General features: G+C 45.4%; 1 protein-coding gene across 2 annotated transcripts; it reads right to left on the reverse strand.

Moving 5' to 3' along the window:
* Positions 1–621: 621 nt before the first annotated feature.
* Positions 622–17,691, reverse strand: LOC128425693 (cadherin-10-like). Of its 2 annotated transcripts, XM_053412422.1 has the most exons (11): positions 17,482–17,691; positions 11,059–11,353; positions 8,551–8,670; positions 7,695–7,862; positions 7,418–7,599; positions 6,600–6,853; positions 5,603–5,739; positions 5,396–5,517; positions 4,706–4,814; positions 3,935–4,186; positions 622–1,112 (listed from the first exon to the last, which is right to left on the reverse strand). In XM_053412422.1, the coding sequence occupies exons 1-11, from the start codon at positions 17,689–17,691 to the stop codon at positions 622–624; spliced, it is 2,340 nt and encodes a 779-aa protein (XP_053268397.1). The 2 variants fall into 2 exon arrangements, with proteins under 2 accessions (XP_053268397.1, XP_053268399.1); XM_053412424.1 differs by lacking the exon at positions 8,551–8,670 and having other exon boundaries at positions 17,482–17,559.
* Positions 17,692–18,051: the final 360 nt, after the last annotated feature.

Consider the following 18,051-nt stretch of genomic DNA (forward strand, 5'->3'; position numbering starts at 1 on the left):
CTATATGATGAAAAATGAATTCACAGTTTGACAAATAAACTGCACCAACCATTCACATGAACATTGCTCGTCAAACAAGGAATAGCAAATAGAATATATATAGGATGTCCATCATTTTAAAAACACTTGGTAGATTTACAGCATTTACCCCCCCCCCCCCACCCCACGCCCCAAACCCAGTCCGGTGCCATTTAACATCGATAGTATACAATACTACTATCTCTCAGGTCACTTACAAAACACAATGTCCACACCATTGTTCACAAAAAGTCCTAAAAGTCGAAAGGCATCTTTACTGAATATGAACCAGAAAACAGTGGAGAATTATACTGTGAAAAAGTTTAAACTCAGTTCAAGTCTTGATTTTTCCGTTTCCAGCATCCACACGAGGCGAAGCATGTGAATGAGAATCAAACAGACAACTAGTCAACCAGCGCACGAGCTAGCAAACCAGACAGATAAACAGATAGATAGCTTGATAGATAGGTAGACGGACGGTCAACTAGCTGAGCAGCTAACTAACGAGACAGAGAATCGCGGTCTGGCTGGAGAGAGCTCCATGAACACACGAGAAATAGAAATGGGGGCTGAATAAAAGAGAGAGGGCTTCTTCTTCTTCCTCTAGGTCTCTCTGTCGGGGCTCTTCCCGATGTACATCTCTGCCAGCTTTTTGAACTGTGGCCCCCAGTTGCCGAGGTAGTCGTAGTCCTGGTCCCCCTCGGTGGCCCCGGACTCCAGCGAGCTGAGGGACTCGGCCAGCGACCCGCCGCCCTCGTACGCGTACGTGGCCAGGGAGTCGTAGGGGGGGGCCGTGGGGTCGGTATCGTTCTCCTGCAGCCGCCCGTTAATGAAGTCTCTGACATCCGCGTTATCCTTTATCGGTGATGTCCTCCGAAAGGGAAACAGCATCTCGGGTATGATGTCCCTGCGCAGCTTGTTAGCATCCATCACCTCCGGGTTGCGCAGCGTGCCGATATCAAAGGCCTGAGTGTCCTCCTCTCCGCCGCCCTCATCGTTGTAACTGACAACGTTGTCTCTGACGTCCTCCTTAGAGATGATCAGAGGCTCCTTCTTCCTCTGTCTCCTCAGGGCGGCGAACAGCACCACGATCACTGCACAGGAGAAAACACAGAGAGAGAGAGAGAAAGCTCAGCACAAGATGTGTGCCTCCCTAACATGTGTCATGCATTAAAAAGCACAGGGGAGCTCGAGCGCAGAGGGGAGACACATTTGCTACCCGTGATAAATCCCCAGCTCTGCCTCAGGCGTTCACCTCCTATTATTAAAGATTCAGCGGCAAAGCTTTTTCTTTTCTTTCTCCCGTGAACGGCACATTCGCTGTATGAAAATGCTCTGCAGCGCACAACCTCATATTTCATCTCCCTCATTGTTTTTCAGCTGTAAGAGACGATCTGAGATTGCAGAGTGAGCATGTTTCCAGGCCGCCGCACTGTGTGGTTGCAAGTTTTTTTAAATAAACTCATAACTCTTCTGAAGAAAAGGGAAAAGGGAAGCATTCACTTATTTGGGACGAGCCACGATTCGTTCTCCACCTGTTCTCCTTCACTTCCCTGTTTTTTTTGTGCCCCTGACCAGCAGGTGGTGTAGTCGTCTGCTCGCCCCCCCACCTGGGTGTTAATTACAACACCTTCCACACGGCCCGGGTGGAGGTGGCTCTTCAGAAGAATCCTTGCAAACATTTATGTCACTGACCACTGACACGTTTCTCGACGGCGCAGAGGAGAAGCAGAGAGAGAGAGAGAGAGAGAGAGTCGTCCCGGCTCAGCGTCCGCCTGTCGGAGTCAAGCTGAGGTGGATGAGGAAGTCTGTCGGGGGGGGGGGGGTTCTAGAGAAAAGCTTCGGGTAATGAGCAGATGTCATGATATTCTGCTGGAGAGGAGTGTTGGCGTTTAACCTTCAGTGCGCTTGATGTGCGAGAGACAATTTGCCTACTGCCAGAAACAGGAGTTTAAAACTTGAGGATACAGCAGGCAAAGAGAAGGAGAAGCTGTTCAGGGCTGGGATGCTTGTGTCGGTAGTTTTGTCACACACACACACACAAACAGACACACACACACACAACAAGACGTAAATCTTTAAATGCATTGCCTTCAGCTACATCCCCGGCAGCTAGTGACTCAGAAAGGTTCCTATCAAATCCCCCGCTTGGCCGATGGAGGTCAGGTTTAGCCACTCATCTCTTATTGATATGCCCTTGACCATAAGCAGGACTCAGTTCTGCTTTTTGCTGTGTAAAACGATAGGAGCTGCTGCTGCTGCTGTTCCCTGTATTCTGTTACATCGAGGGGAGGAACCACGAGGAGCTTCAGAATGTCAGACCCACTCTGAGCGTTCTGTTAAGTGGATCTATCTGCAGCGAGTGCAGCTTTGAAACCACGGCTCTAAGTTCTGAGGGAGAGCTGCCTTTCAGAACCAAGTAACTAACCTATCATAATAAACCTGCTGATATCTGAGAGATGATAGCTAATGTAAAAAAAGAAAATGCTCCTATGTCCACACTAGCTGTTTGCTACCGTCTGTATTATTCAAGACAAACACAAGTAGAGGTTTCCACATGAGTTATTCAGCCTAAAATGGCTTTTTAAAAATGTTTTCTCGATAAGCAGAGTCTTGTGGTCAAAATGAATAATTACTGTGTTCTGCAGCATGATGTGCTTCTGGTGTCTGGGGAGGACGTGGGGATGGAAGGATGGATGGATGAGTGCATCTTCTAACCTCTAGAAGCAGTGTGGTCTTATTTCACTGATGATTGCAATGTTTCAAGTCTTTTTGGAATGATATATATGATGATATATATATTATGGTGATATTTACCTTTACGAGAACTGAAAAATATCTAAATCCCTTCTCTACAAGCTGAAGAGATGTTCATATTTGATGTCTATACATTTTTTTTTATTGCTTTCTCAAAACCAAAAACACAACATCAACATTTAGTCTTTTAACATCGGCTGCAAATAGCAGCAATTAACCACCTACATGAGAAGCTCAGCGTCACCTCCACAGCCAGACTGAATTAATATGTTGGGGTTACAGTTTGTTAAGGACTGATGCATTTCATATTGTTGAAGCTATTATATGGAAACTCAGGATATTTGAGCTGTAGAAGGTTATGTTGTGCTAACTCGGTGTTCCCATCCTGAAGGTCTTTGTGTTCTAAGTGACACATACTGTACATTTGGAGAAATAGAGCATAAATCTCTATTAACCTCTGTGTAGCAGTCATTCATACGAGTTCATACTGAAGCTTCACAATGTTATTTATAAAGGCACTGAGGCTGAAACTGACCTGAGGTCTGTAGCTTTAGCCTCAAACTTCAGCCCTAACACAGATGCCAAAGAACCTTTTAACAGCATTATTGTTCTAAATAGAGATGGCTGGAAAACAAGCTTATTCAAGGAGCTGCCTTTATTTGGCCACTGGTGCAAAACCATTAAAGTGACCACAGCAGCAGAGCATCTTCCTTTAAGTAGTAGAAAGATGAACGAGGGAGAATCTCTTCTTAAATGAGGTGAATGCACGAGGTGACACTGTGTGAAACTCACTGTCCCATTGTTTCATAAGCAGCTACACATTCCTTAATCTGCAGCATTCATCACTGTGAAGTTTATATCTGTTGTGTTGTAATGGAGCGCTTGGCATCACAAAGGTAACTAGAGGGGTGAGACGTGGTGAAGGGTCGTTATAGAGTCTTAGACCGAGGCAGCCCTATGTTCTATAGACTCTAAATCTCTCTCTAAAGGCCGATTTGTGATTTGTCATTGTCGGCCTCATGAAGGGAAATTGATTTGACTCCAGCGTCAGCAACCGGCTGCGTGAACAAACATCCGACAGGGACTGACACGAGGGATCAAATACACAACGATCCTCACACCTGCACGTGCACACAGACTCACACAGGAGGCGACTTACTGAGGAGGATGATGACACAGAGCAGAATGGCCACCAGCGCTCCCGTGGTGAGGCCGTCGGAGAAGGGCAGCACCTCCGAGTTGCACGTCTGCATGTTCCCACGGCTGTCGCACGCACACACACGCACCACGAGCGTGCTGGTGCTGCTCTGGATCGGGTAGTCGTTGTCCGAGATCACCACGGGCAGGAAGTACACGCTCATCTCACGCCGACTGAAGCCGCCCCTCCGCGTCAGGATGTTGGCCGTGTTATCTGAGGAGAGAAGAACACGGGCCAGGCGTGTGTCATTGATGAGATATTTCAGTTAGCACGGATCAGATCTTACAGGAAACAGGATTTCAATCTATTGCTTTTAATTTGTGTCCCTACGGTGTCTGTAAGTCCCGAGCATATGAAAAACAACTTTTGTTATTTGATTTTGAGTAAATAGATTCAAACACGATTTCATTATTTATTTTAAGAGAATGGATTTGCAGCACTTCATCCTCCTGTAATTCATCAGTCGTTTCTGTATTAAAGGAGAACAGAGGAAACCAGCGTCTGCAGATGTCAACTATCACCGTCTTTCTCCAATTGGGATTAAAAAGAGCAAATCCACAATTGTCATAACACGATGACTAATAGACACGAGTGAGTCAATCAAGACATAACACCCACTTTAATCTTTTAATCTTTTTCACATCAAAGTCAAACCACGTTTCCCAAATTTGCTGAAACAGCCTTGAATCCACTTCACGTCAGCTTGAGCATCGTGGAGTGTGTGTGTCTCACCTTGTCTGTCATCGATGGTGAAGTTGGGGTTGGTGGAGCTCATGCTGAAGACGAACTTGTGTCCAACGAGGGGTTCGTCCGTGTCCACAGCGCTGATGGTCTGAATCAGCTGTGAAGGACAAAACAAGGTGAGAGAGACGTTAAACACTGGAGCTGTTTCTTTTTCCTCCGAGGTAAATCTGAGGAAATGTGGTTGAATATGAAATCTACTTTATACGTTGATATCTGTAAACTTGTCTCGAGACATTTTCTTCTGTGCAGTTCTGTTGTTTATATGATGATCTATATAATACTCACTCTATGAAATATTTAGAGATAAAAACTTTATGAATGTAAAGTGTTTGTCTGGCCTTGGGGACACTGATGTGCTTTTATCTCATCGTCTACCCTCTTAACTCAGCTTTACATCATTTGCATTGATAACACTCGATGGATTAGTACTGTCATTGCAATATAAATAACATTATGACTCATGTAGTTACTGTATAAAGCGGCGTGACTATAAAACCCGACTCTGACCGACATCATTAAACAACATAATAAGTAACGGCCCTTATATACGATGACAAATTTGTGTTACCCTGGCACAGCTAATGACTTTGCCGTCGCAATAAATACAAATCTAATATTAATCAATTTGATAAATCATCACTGAGATGTTTCCAGTGTGAGCTGGTGAATGTTAAGCACCTGTCCTGCTTTGACGTTCTCACAGACGAAGGTGTCGTAGGACATCGCGAACTCCGGAGCGTTATCGTTCACGTCCAACACCTTGATGAAGACGGGGACTCGCGTGGTCTGACGGGGGTTATCTGAGAGAGAGAGAGAGACGGGTTAGATGAGTCTGGAACAGTGTGTGGTGGGGGTGGGGGGGAAAGCAACACAAGGGCCACTTACTGATTTCTGTTGCCACCACAGAGATGTTGTGCCATTTGGACATCTCCCTGTCCAGAGCCTTCAAGGTGGTGATGGTTCCGTTCACCGAGTCGATGTTGAACAGCCGCTCCAGATCCGTGTGCCGGTCGATTGAGTATCTGAGAGACACACAACACACAACACGTTACCCCGACACACAAACACACGCAGCAGCTCATTGGGTTTCATCTCGTCTTGTACAATCTGACGACCTTTTTTACTTCAGTGGCAGTTTTGATCCTTTCTGCTTTAAGTTATTCTTCTGAACCTCAAAAACATGTTTCACACGGATTTTCACTCATTTTCCAAAAACTAAATTATTCCCTGTGTTGTCTCAACCTTCATCTTCTCCCCGTGCGCCGGCTCATTTGTCATCGTCAACTTTCATAATCCAATGAAATTTGAATATGCAACACGAGGCGCGCCTTGTGGCACCGGGGGGGGAAAGCGGCGGAGACAGGTTGGAGCCATATGTGTGGAGTGGCGTCACCGAGCTGTGTGAGTCGATTCAGCAAATCAAGCTCCTTCACTTTGTGTTGTGCCACAGAGGGCTGTCATAATTCTGGGAAATAAACATCTTCCACTGGGAAATCATCAAGGGGACACCTATGAATAATATCCCCCCCCCCCCCCCCGACTGATGGATCAGATTAAGCCTAGTGGGCACGTTCTTGTCCTCACTCTAAAAAGAACCAGAGCAGACTTTGTATCCCTCTCTCTCGTGCAGCATGTTTTCTTATTGATTTTAAACTAGTTTAATTAAAGCTGGAACACAATGAGTTCTGAAACAATCAAATCACCACAATGAGGTGTAACACCCCCGGTTCGCTAGGTGAGGAAATCTTAGCTTAACAGGTCATTGATTAAAGTCTAAAGTTTGCCAAGTTGTGAGCTCTCAATTCTCAAGGAGAATGAACTTGTTGTGGAAAAAGGGAACAAAGGGGATTTGGCTCCAGGACTCTGGCACAGTTACACTTACTTCACCGGCTTGTTGTCGGCGTCGGGGTCCCTGGCCGACACCACGCCCACGAAGCTGCCGGCCGCCGTGTCCTCGTGCACCTCGATGACGTACGGGTTCCGGGTGAAGACGGGGGACTCGTCCACGTCCTCCACGGTGATCTTGACCGTGGCGTGGTCTATGAACTGCAGGCCGCTGATGAACCGGGCGTCCAGGTAGGTGTTCTTCACCTCCACCCTGAACTCGTAGTCCCTCTTGCTTTCATAATCCAGGGCCTGGAAATGAAAGAGCATCAGAGGTCAAGCTTCTTTCATAAGAACAGACGCCCTCCAGGATTCTGAGTGTATTGCTCTTCCCTTCGTCGGCCTTTATCTTCCTCACACTGAAAAGTCTGAGTTACACACCCGAGTGGGGAATACTGATCTGGAGAACTACAAAGAGGCTCCAGCGGAGGGAATCTTTTACATTAGATTACATTTCACTGACTCAGGGTATCTGGTAAACTCTGTCCTCTGCCGTGCATTAATAAACGTTATTAGTGTCGGTTTCTAATCTGACGCTGCACTATTCTGCCATCACGCTGAAATGAAACATACATATTAATACAAGATCAAAAGAGAACTCCGCTTTAATATAAAGTTAAACGTACTTTACAATATGAACACTGGAGAAACTCCTCAATTCTAATTCCTCAACCTTCCAGGAGTTCAATTATTAATCATGTGCTATAATATATAATTCTTTGAAACCCTTGACTGATTCTTTAAGATAAAGCGTCACACAGCCTTCATCACTAGAGTCGGTTCAGTGTTTAAAAGCAACAGGAAACAGGAGTTCACCTTCTTGATGATGATGATTCCCTCCTGTGTGGTCTGGTCAGTGATGATGTTGAACATGTCGTGCCCCCCCACAATGCTGTACTCCATCTCCGCGTTCCGCCCCACGTCCGGGTCGTCGGCCTTGATGCGGCCGATCGCCCCCCCGACCTCCGTCGACTCCACGGCCGTCATACGGAAGGAATCTGTACACGACAGTGAGGGGGGGGGGTCAGGTTAATCGTGTGTTTAAAAGCTCTATGAGGAATCAATACTGAATCTTGGGGAATCGAACTCTTACGGTTGGCGAAGCGCGGCGGGCTGTCGTTCACGTCGGACAGCGTGATGCTGACCGTGGTGGTTCCTGAGAGGCCTCCCATCTGACCGGCCATGTCTTTAGCCTGGATCACCACCTGGTAGTGCTCCTTCACCTCTCGGTCCATACCGGGCAGGGCCGTCTTTATGGTGCCTGGAGACAAACAGAAAGACTTGATAAGATAATTCAAAAAATTGTCTTAGAAAATTAGCTTTTTATGTAGAACTCTGCTTATTATGATTTGAGGTCAAACGCAATTACTCCCTGGATTTCTAACTGTTTGCATTAATTCCTCTTCATGCTAAATAACCATATCCAATCTGTCAATAAGACAGTTTTATCTATTAAAAGACCTGTTTTTCTCTTCTTCCACCTGATCTAATGCCACATAAAGGCTTTGACAAGATAAAATATGATATAAATTATCTCCTTTCAGGGCGAATATTTTAAACGCACCAAAATGCCAGATAATATTAAAATTTCAGAAATGCTAAATGGCTTTTGAATGCTTTACCCTTTTAAACTCATATTAGTCACAGATACACGATTGGCTTATTACGAAATTGCATCTAAAATTATGGATATAAGTGTCAATATCATTTTTCAGGCTGTTTAGCTCGATCATCTTGACAAAATATTAAGTCTACAGCAAGAATTAGTTGATATGTTCCTCCAGAATTAGCCTTGTGTTAGTGAAGTAGATTGTCTGAGTTCAGTTGCACCAGGAGACAGATTCTTTTTCCAGCTCGTTTCATTCTCACTTTGCAGAGCGGCACCAGAGAGCTGCTCATGGACTAACTTTAGAAACTGCCTCCATCGGCTCCCGCTGGGTTTGGCTCACCATTTTCAGAATCCACAGAGAAGTAGGGCTGTCCCTGCAGAATGCTATATACCAGCTTGGCACTGTTCCCATACGTTTGATCATCGGCGTCATTGGCAGTGATGGTGACGACAGATGTACCTGCAAGGAAAACACGGGAAGTACATTTAAAAAGCAAAGCATTGACACTGAACATATTGAGTCAAGACATGATCAAGAAACTCCCCCTGAACACAGACTGACAGCTTGAGCACCAGCTGATATTACTTCTCTTGTACTGGTTACCAGTGACTGATTTTCAAATCCAACAACATGGCTGTGGAGGAAGTCAAATGAGTTGGCTACAGGAAGGAAGTGATGTCTCATTACAAACACCAGGAACATAGATATTTCCTGTTTTACCCTCCTGGCAAATGATGCATCGTGGTTTTCTGCATCTGTCCATCTGCATTTGATCGTTTCATATCTGGAGAACAACTCAACAACAACTGTCAGATTTCTAATCATTAAATGGAGGTGAAGTGGAGTCTTTTGATATTTTTGGGGTTTTCTCCGGGAAGCTGCTTCTCACCTCCTGACAAAGATTCTCATGAAGGAAAGAACAAGAAAGCTCCAGCCTCCGTCTAACCTGTGAAACCAAAGTGATCCGCTCTCAGTCTGCAGCTCGGCTCCTCTCCAACCTGACAGTTTGATTAACCACAGCGTCGGCTCCATCTTAAATGTCACTGAGACTGAAGAGCCTCTGCCTTGACGAGAGTTTTCCTCTTAAGCGATATATATATATATATATATATATATATCACAGGGTGACCGCAGAGTCTGATGCATCATAAATACAGACAGAGACAGAATTACTGTTCTTATCATGTTGTATTTGTTTGTACTGTGCAGCAGGTACATGAACCTTCCTGCTGACTTGAAGCCAGAAATAAAGCCACAACAACATGGATATGAATGTTGCTCACCCTCAACCAATTGCGAGTCAGTCTCAGCTGTCAATCATCATCAAATTAATAATTAAAACCAAACTAACTGGAAAAATACCAGTTGGACTTTAATCAGTGCGATAAAAACGATTTTTGACGCGTGGTTTCATTTCCTCAGTTTGACCCATGTCCCATCTACTAACATGGAGAAGGAGGAGTTTTAAGACCTATACTGCAGCCTGTTGACTCAACCTAAAGTCCACGACTCTGCTTGCTGGTTCTTTAAGTGTTAATCAATCCACAGGGATCCTAACAACATCACAGGAAATGTGCCAAACGCTAAATAAACCTTGCACAAGTCGCGTTTGAGGCTTCGAGGTGTGATTCCCTGTTATTTATATGCAAACCAAGTGACACTGATAAACATTCACTGGAGTCACTTCCACACGTCCTGCAGAGAATCAACCCCCAGCGCTTCAGTAACGCCACACTGCAAATACTGTCCTTGGCATTCAGGGGACCTCTGGCGTGTCCTGTTTGGGTCGGCCTGTCTCCCTGCATACTAATGAACCCTTGAACATCTGTCCCACTTAGTCCCAGCGACGCTAGCATGAAAGGGAGCTGCTGATTCTTCATGGCTGGCTGACTTGATTAACCAGTGTGTTCAGTCAGAACATATAAGCTGGTTTATTAGTGCAGAGATGAGCAGCGGTGACCCTGACCCACCTTTTTTCCACCGGAGGAATCTAAGAGCAGCGCATCGTGAATTCCACACGGCACCCTGCTGTTTGTCATATAGACAATTGGCTTCTTGATTTACTCTTGATTGCTCCCCTGTATTCATTTGCCGTTGCATAATTGAGGATTGATTTCAAGTCGCATGCATTGTTTTTCCGTGAGCTTTGTTTATATTCATGCCAACTGGTTTATTCGTATAACTTGAATGGATTGAAGTGGGGCGCGCTGAAGCAAATCTTTAATTGGAAAGACTGTGACAATCTAGACTTTCAATATTTCTACCGCCTATTAAAAATGGCAAATGACATTACTGGTCGTGAATGCCCAATGAGCCTGACTCCACAAATAACAAACACAACAACAACAAAACAAAAAACACGGATGACTTTGAGGAAGTGAACGCCGAGTCACATCCGACCCGTCCAGAGACTTATGAGCAAAACTCCTCAAGGTTTCTGGGTTTTAATATCCTCTGAAAAGTGTTGCTTGTAAAAAGCAATTACATCGATTCTTAATTAAGTAAACAAGGACTAATGATTTTCCCTCACAAATAATACACTGATTATTTCCCTCAGTTGATTGTTGAATGATTTAATCCATGGACACATTTAAAAACTGTCAAATTTACTTCTCCAGAGCATTATGTTCAATAACTCGCTGCCAAAATAACAGTTTAAAATGATGCTGAACAAAGAAAAGCAGCAAATACTCAAACTCAAACAAATATTTGGAATTGTTTTCCTTGTGAAACCACTCAAATGTTTAATCCTTTATCAAAATAATAACCAAATAACTTTTTGGATTTGTTCACAACTTGATAAATCCCCCAAATCTCTTCAGCTCCTGAGATCAAACCACAACTCACCAACTTCCGACATCTCGGGGACGCTGGCGAAGTAGATGTCTTTGGCGAACTTGGGCTCGTTGTCGTTGATGTCGTGGATCTTGATGTTGAACTCGGTGTCGGGCTCCAGCTCCGCGTTGGTGTTCCGGTCCAGGACTTTGGCCACGAGCGTGTACATGGCTTTCTCCTCCCGGTCCAGCCTCTTGGTGGCGTGGATGTCCCCGGACTTCTCGTCGATCAGGAACAAGGTGCCCGCCCCTTCCCCCGTCAGCACGTACTTCACGTTGCCCCCCCCTTTGTCCATGTTGGAGTGCAGCTGCGGATGAGAGACAGAGGTTTGAGGGGTTATTGCATCTTTTCACTTCAAGTCAAATATGTTTATGAAGCACGACAGAGGGTTAATCAGGCTGCTGAGCCCTTTGAAGGAGAACAGAGGTTGAATAGAAAAACAGAGCATACATTAATTCTAACAGTACATAGCTGCTTCCGGTTAAATCCTCCTGGAAGAAAAAATGGAAAATAAGGTATCCATAATCTTTACATTTCCCCGGAGCTGCACGCCACTGAATAACAAATCATTCCTTCTCCTGCTGCCAACACGTCTGCTTCCAGTTCTCAGTGCTGCTCTGACCGTGGCATGACAAAGACTAATATACATTTGCACGAGGTCTTTTCTCTCGTGGAGGAGATTTTCACTCCTCCACCATCACACCCTCGTTGCCAAACAGCTTCTTTTTTTAAAGTTTCTCTCGGCTAAATGATGAATATGTAAATAAACGATCACACAGGCCGGATCAGTGGGAACATTTGTGAACGTTTAACTCTATCGACTATCTGCTCTCATCTCTTGAGTTGGCCTGTTGAGCTCTCTCTCTCTCTCTCCCTCCCTATCAGATCGGTTCGAGGATGTCAGACGCTTCCAGGAAACGTTCTCCGAATCTCTGAAATCATAATGGACTTGGCCTTTCCCTCCTGCTTTGTCTCGTGTTTTCAGCGACCTGGCTCCCCTGCCGTGTCAAGTCTGACGGTTTCCATTACTCCAGATCAAATTAGTCGTACATTTCTCTTCCAAATTGCACCATTGAGAAATGATGAAAACCTTACCTACAGCAACTACAGCTAAAATTAGTCACCTCTGACCTATCCATCACCTTGAAGCGGCTGCAGGCCTCACGGAGGAGTAATGGCGGCACGCTGTGACAGACACTTGATTCAGGCTCATTACTGTCGTGGATCTGTCAGCAGATGTATTTGGAGCTCTATCTCAGGGGTTCACGGTTTTCAAATGACAAGTAGTTAGGGACACAGAATGTACGTCGGTAACTTATTAATATTAATATCCGCACGCTGGGAGGAAACTAATTATTTTTTTCCTGCAGTCGGGGAGAGTGATGTCAACAGTACAACTTGGGATGGAAATCAGAAATGCATTCCCTCAGTGTTCGCTATTCTGAAATTGGAAAAAAAAATAATAAAATGGGAACGTGTGTGAAAACAAGATGCTGTCAAGTTCATATGAGTAATATTCACAGTATGTGGAGTTGTTTGAAAGTACTTCCATGCAGATGAACTCCATTATCCAAAGTCTAATACGCAGGAATATCAGTCAGCTTGGATTTCCACATACATTTGCGCTCTGGGACAAGTCTCTTCATTGTTTGTGAATATGAATTCTCCCCTGAGCTGCAGACCAGGGGGGGGGGGGACCGGGGATTTACGACGTGCCGTGGAGGCGAAGGCCGCAAACTGCTGTTTGCCGGTGAGTGACGGGCTCATGTCGGCGAGCTGGGGAGTGTTTGTATGTTTTTCTGCTGCATTGAAATGACCTTTATATCTGTGGCGTGCAATTATTCCCCCGAAGCGAAGAGGGAAAAAATAGAAAAGCTATTCACTGCCACACAGTCACCTATTCTCTCCTTTGAAATGCTTTGTGTGCGCGGGGGTATATTGGCTGTAGGAGGCATTAGGACACGCTCACTAAGCAACGCACAACTCCCCTGCAACACGAGAGACACACATTTCATTACTGCGACGATTCAAACACACGGCGGTGCTTAGGCTGTAATAATTAGGCCACATGATCTCAGACCTCGTCACACAACAGCCACTGGAGCTTCTTTTTTCTTCATCCCTTTGATTATATTCTTCGGGAGTTTTCATCTGATTATTACCATATTTCTCAGACCTGAGTGTTAATCCTGTAAAGAAGCAAGAGAAACAACAAACACTGAGTCGTCAGAGCAGCTCGCACCCTCTGCAGCCAGCTGTCTGCAGGATAATAGGAGTTTTACAGTCTTTGCAGAACCTTGCTTTATGTATTTTACATTTTTCTCTGCAGGAGAAAAGCAAACCCTTAGCTCATGCACTTTTCTTAATTATCGGATGTCTACCGTCAGCCTCCCCCGATCATGTGTATACACAGATCTCCCTGTGGCCATATAGATTTTTTTACTGAGTGGAAGAAGGTTTTTGCACAAGTAAGCATTGCTTGCACTGAGTTATTATAAGATAACATTTCATATACAGATAATAATGTCCCCCTTGTACCTGGACGAGGCACCCGGCCATCCACACGGATGCTCTGCAGGGTTTTCCCATAAAAAAAATCATTCAATGTGATGATTCAAAATGTAAAAAACAAAGCTGAACATACTGCAGAGGAGCAGCTCCACAGCTAACATGCGTAAACACAGCACATCACGTGCAGCTCGAGCAGCGGGAACAGAAAACGGCACTGATACTCCTGTGTGTGCTCAGAGCGAGGCACAAAGTGTCTCCACACAGCCTTAACAAAATCAAATGTTAGCACTACCTCGCTGTATTTGCAGAGAGATTTAGAGGCTCTTCCTTTCAAGGCCTCGCAGCACAAACACAGCCTGTTCAAGGCCCCACAACAGAAGCACAGAAGAGAGCCTTGATGAGTTAAATCGCTTTGCACAAACACTGAGGAATTGTCGGTAAAAAAGAGGGAAATCATTGGCAATTCTTGTCAGGTCTCTGGTTAGCATTGCCTCGCTGCTGCAAAGAGGAGATAGGAAAATAGAGTGCAGAACGGATACAGAATAATTACCCCTCGTCCCTGTGTCCCTGTGTCTCTTAAGACAGACAGGGGTTCTTTACCATTGCAGCGTTGCACTATAATGTCCACGATGCAGGTTAAACCTACAGCTCACAGGCTGTTTCACTTTGTCACAGCTCCAAGCTAAATCCTCAAACTATGAGACGAGGCCACGCGACACCTCCAGGATCCTCAAATATTCACCCGACAACACGAGCTCCCCTCGAATATTCAAATTTACAGCAGCTCATTTTTTGTTTACAGGGCGAGAGACAATGCAGTGCACCGAGAATTTAATAGGATTTTGTTCCACTTGAAACAAACCAGTCAAACGCTGTGGAATCTAAAGTTTGTGCTGGTGTTGCTCGGCATTGCGAGTGTTCACACTTCACAGCCCTGCTTAAGAAGTAGGGCACCACAGCTGCACACAGTGAGCGCTCACACTCATTAACGGCTCCGTGAAAGTCAGTTAAAATGAGATTTGAGGTTTTTGTTTTTTTTTCGCCTCACACACACGCTCAGCCACTCTGTAATATCTTTACAATTATAAATCATATACCAGGCAGTGTTTTTTTTACCAGTGTTGACAATCGCGGCTGAGCCAGAGCAAATGCCGCAAACCCTTACTTTTACAAATGCAGTTAATCATTGTGCAACGGGGGGGGGGGGGGGGGGGTGGTATCAGTCAGCAGTGTGTAAGCCTCGGAGCGGCGTGTCTTCGGAGCACCTTTGATAAGCAGTGTGAGCTGCATGTATTATGCAGCGGAGCCGCATGCAGCTTCCCTTCCAGTCGAGGGGCGAGCTGCAGCCGAGTGCGACTGCTCCTGACGTCACGTGTGATTGAGGTAATCAAGAAATCAACCTCAAGTGACAGTTGAGTGAGTGTGTGTGGGGGCTGATTGGAGAGGCTTTGATTGAATGTGAAATAAACAAGGTGCTCCCACAGCGCTCGGGGGGGAAAAAAGACCATTAAATAATCCTTATAAAGGCGACCGCCACCACCGGGGCCGTGATGGCTTTGTGCCGGCCGGGCCTTTAAGTGCTTTTTTGCATTTGGACTCTGTTTTCTCTCTCTCTCTCTCTCTCTCTCTCCCCTTCTATCTCTCTCGCCCAATCTATTTGTTTTTCTCGGCCTCTCTAACTGTCTGTGGTGATTGTGCCGTCAAATCCATCTCACTCCATCTGCTCTGCCCGTTTATCTATCATTACGTTCATTAGGTTTCGCGACGTAGTTATTTTCATTATCGATCGATTTTTCCAGTTTACGTCGGCGACAAATCGATGAATTATTCCAACGAGGAACATGTCACAGAATAGTAAGTGAATAATCCCTGAGTCAAAATGATGTTTCTAGATTCACTGAGAGATCGTTGAATATGAAAACGAGCAGAAATATGCACATCCTGGTGTTTATTAAAAAGATATAGCTTGCCTAAAAGATTTTCTCTGTCTGTTCCATGTCCTCCTGTTCTGTTGATTTATCAGTCTGTAGAATAACTCTTCATCCAGCTCCCCACACTCTTCATCATCCATCTGATTGGGGCAGAATAATTTTTGTTCATCATCAGCGATGAATGTGCCAATTATCTTCTCCAACAATTGGCTAATTTAGTCAATTGTATTCATAATTCCTCAGAAGCCACAACAATGTCTTCCACTCGCCTGGTTTAGTCTGAGTAACAGCACAGAACCCTGAGATGCTCGTTTTACTGTCATTTGAGACAAAGAAAAAACAACAAGCCGGATGATTTGGAATTATTGCTGCTGGGTTTCAACCATTATTAATATCTGCAGGTCTTACTTTCTTTATATCAACAAAAACCACCTGAATCTGCCTCGATTTCCCAAAACCCCCAAAAGTCAAAATGAGGGAGTTATGGATTACAGATTATCCTCCTCTTCTTTTCTAAAGCATAATGGCTGCCCTTATTCCCCCCCCCCCCCCCCCCCACCCCCCACCCCCCCTCGATAATTTATCACAGCCTCATATTTTTCTCTTCTGACACTTTAATAGAGGACGATATTGGACACAGGCAAAGTGGAGAGCTGGTGAATGCGATTGCTGTCAAGCCACAGAAGTCCGGTGCCAGAAAGCATCAGAGGCTGGAGAAGAAAGCCACACCACACCAGACACATCACCCCCCCCCCCCCCCCCCCGCCGCTCTTAGTTAGCATTTGCTTTTGCTGCTTCATCATAAAACACAACAAGGTGAATTTCATTGGCCCCCTTTGATTGATATGTTTTCCTTCCTCCTCTTCCTCCCCGTTTCCATTTTTTATTTCCACTGTTCCCTTCTCTTCTCCACATCAGGATGATGGTTCCTGCAGAAAGAAGTTGTCACATCCCCCCCCCCCCCCCCCCCCCCCCCCTCTACTCAACCCTGCAGAAGACACTTGTTTACTCCAGAGAATGAGGTGTGTGATGAAAGCCGGCTTCCTCGGAGAAAATTGGCTGTCGACAGCCACCTCATTTCCCTCCCTCGAGTTGATAACTGCAGCGCTCCCCATCACACCTGTCTTTAGAGTGCTGCTGTACGGGCGGGCTGACGAGAGCCCCTCTGATCTGGGGGGGGGGGGGGAGGTGGAGCATTGTCCCAGAGTTCTGCTCTTTCTGTAATTATTTGGAGAAAAGTGTCTTTCAAGAGCTGTAGTTTATTTTTTTTATTCGCCTTCTGAGTCACTCGTGGGAGAATCTCACGCTGTTTAAAGTCAGAAGCCTTTTTTTTTTTGTCAGAATACAGACTGGAAATAAAGATGGACGAAATGACAGCTGCCAGAGAGTGAAGCCAGATCATCGTGCTCGCCTCCTGGTGGCCGGCTGCAGTACAGGTCACACACATCGGGCATGGACCAAACTAAAAAGTCAAAGCAGGTAATATTATTATCTATTTTGAATGTTGTTTCTGTCATTTTCTAAAAACCAGACACATTGTCCGTCCTCAGTCTGAAGCCGACTGAATTGGGCCTTGACATGATGGACTGAATCACTAAGTTCTCAAATGAGAGTGAATAGCACATCCTGAAGTTTTTAAATGACTGATCAGTAAGTGTCCCTGTCCACTCTCTTCATGTTGTATTAAAGGACACTAGGTCTATTCCCTCACCAGGACGTTTCAGCTCATGACTCACGGAACCTTCGATATCATTGACTGATGTTTTAAGACGCTCGGCGGATGAGGATGACGTCCAGCCAATTAAATAATTAATTAAACCCACAGACTGGAGGTAAAGAGAACAGTTCTTCCACTTGCTGTGTATCTGACGGCTCCATGTACCAGCCAGCTTCCTGTCAGCCCCATTCGTCTTCAGCCAATTACATCAAACAGCTTCTCAACGAGCTAAACCTTCTATAATTAGTGCGCAGACAATGTGTGTGGACACGTTACCTTCCCGACGTATTGATGGTCGTTTCCTGCGTATTCCTCGAGCAGAAAGAATTGATTCCACATCCATCCCCGTTTGGAGCGCTGGAGAATCCGCCCATCGCTCTCCGCCATGCCAAACAGTTTCCCAATATTCCCGGGTGTGAAGGGCAGGGCGCTGCTGGGCCACAGGACGGAGAGCAGCAGGAGGAGCACGACCTGCTTGAGGACCATGGTCTCCGCTCAGCTGGGGGATGTCCTGGGTGACTTCTGAATTAGGGTAGCAGGGTTGTGATGGGACGAGCGGTGGAAGGCCGTGTCACCAGAACAGACATTGTATTCCTCTCCGGGGATGTCCGTCAGATTCCTGTGGAAAAGAAAACGCACTTTAATGACACTTATATAACTTTAAATCCTCAAAGTGTGCAGGCTGTAAAACTCTCTGATTCATTGAGTGTACACTGTGCGTTTCTATTCGTGCTGTACCGACAAGGTAACAACTATTTACGACTCTTCAAAACCCAAATTGGAAACGTGTTTGACTATATTTCTTTCCTGCAAAGTAAATAATTCAATGGCAAGTGCATAGACAAC

The sequence above is a fragment of the Pleuronectes platessa genome, chromosome 20 (genome assembly GCF_947347685.1).
Source record: "Pleuronectes platessa chromosome 20, fPlePla1.1, whole genome shotgun sequence".
NCBI lineage: Eukaryota > Metazoa > Chordata > Actinopteri > Pleuronectiformes > Pleuronectidae > Pleuronectes > Pleuronectes platessa.

Excerpts from the sequence above, each read along its gene's own strand:
- LOC128425693 (XM_053412422.1), bottom strand. The coding sequence starts at position 17,691 with ATGGTCCTCAAGCAGGTCGTGCTCCTCCTGCTGCTCTCCGTCCTGTGG. Across the intron at positions 8,671-11,058 it reads CCCCGAGATGTCGGAAGTTG|GTACATCTGTCGTCACCATC; the intron begins GTGAGTTGTGGT and ends TTTTCCTTGCAG. Across the intron at positions 4,187-4,705 it reads CACCATCGATGACAGACAAG|ATAACACGGCCAACATCCTG; the intron begins GTGAGACACACA and ends TTCTCTCCTCAG.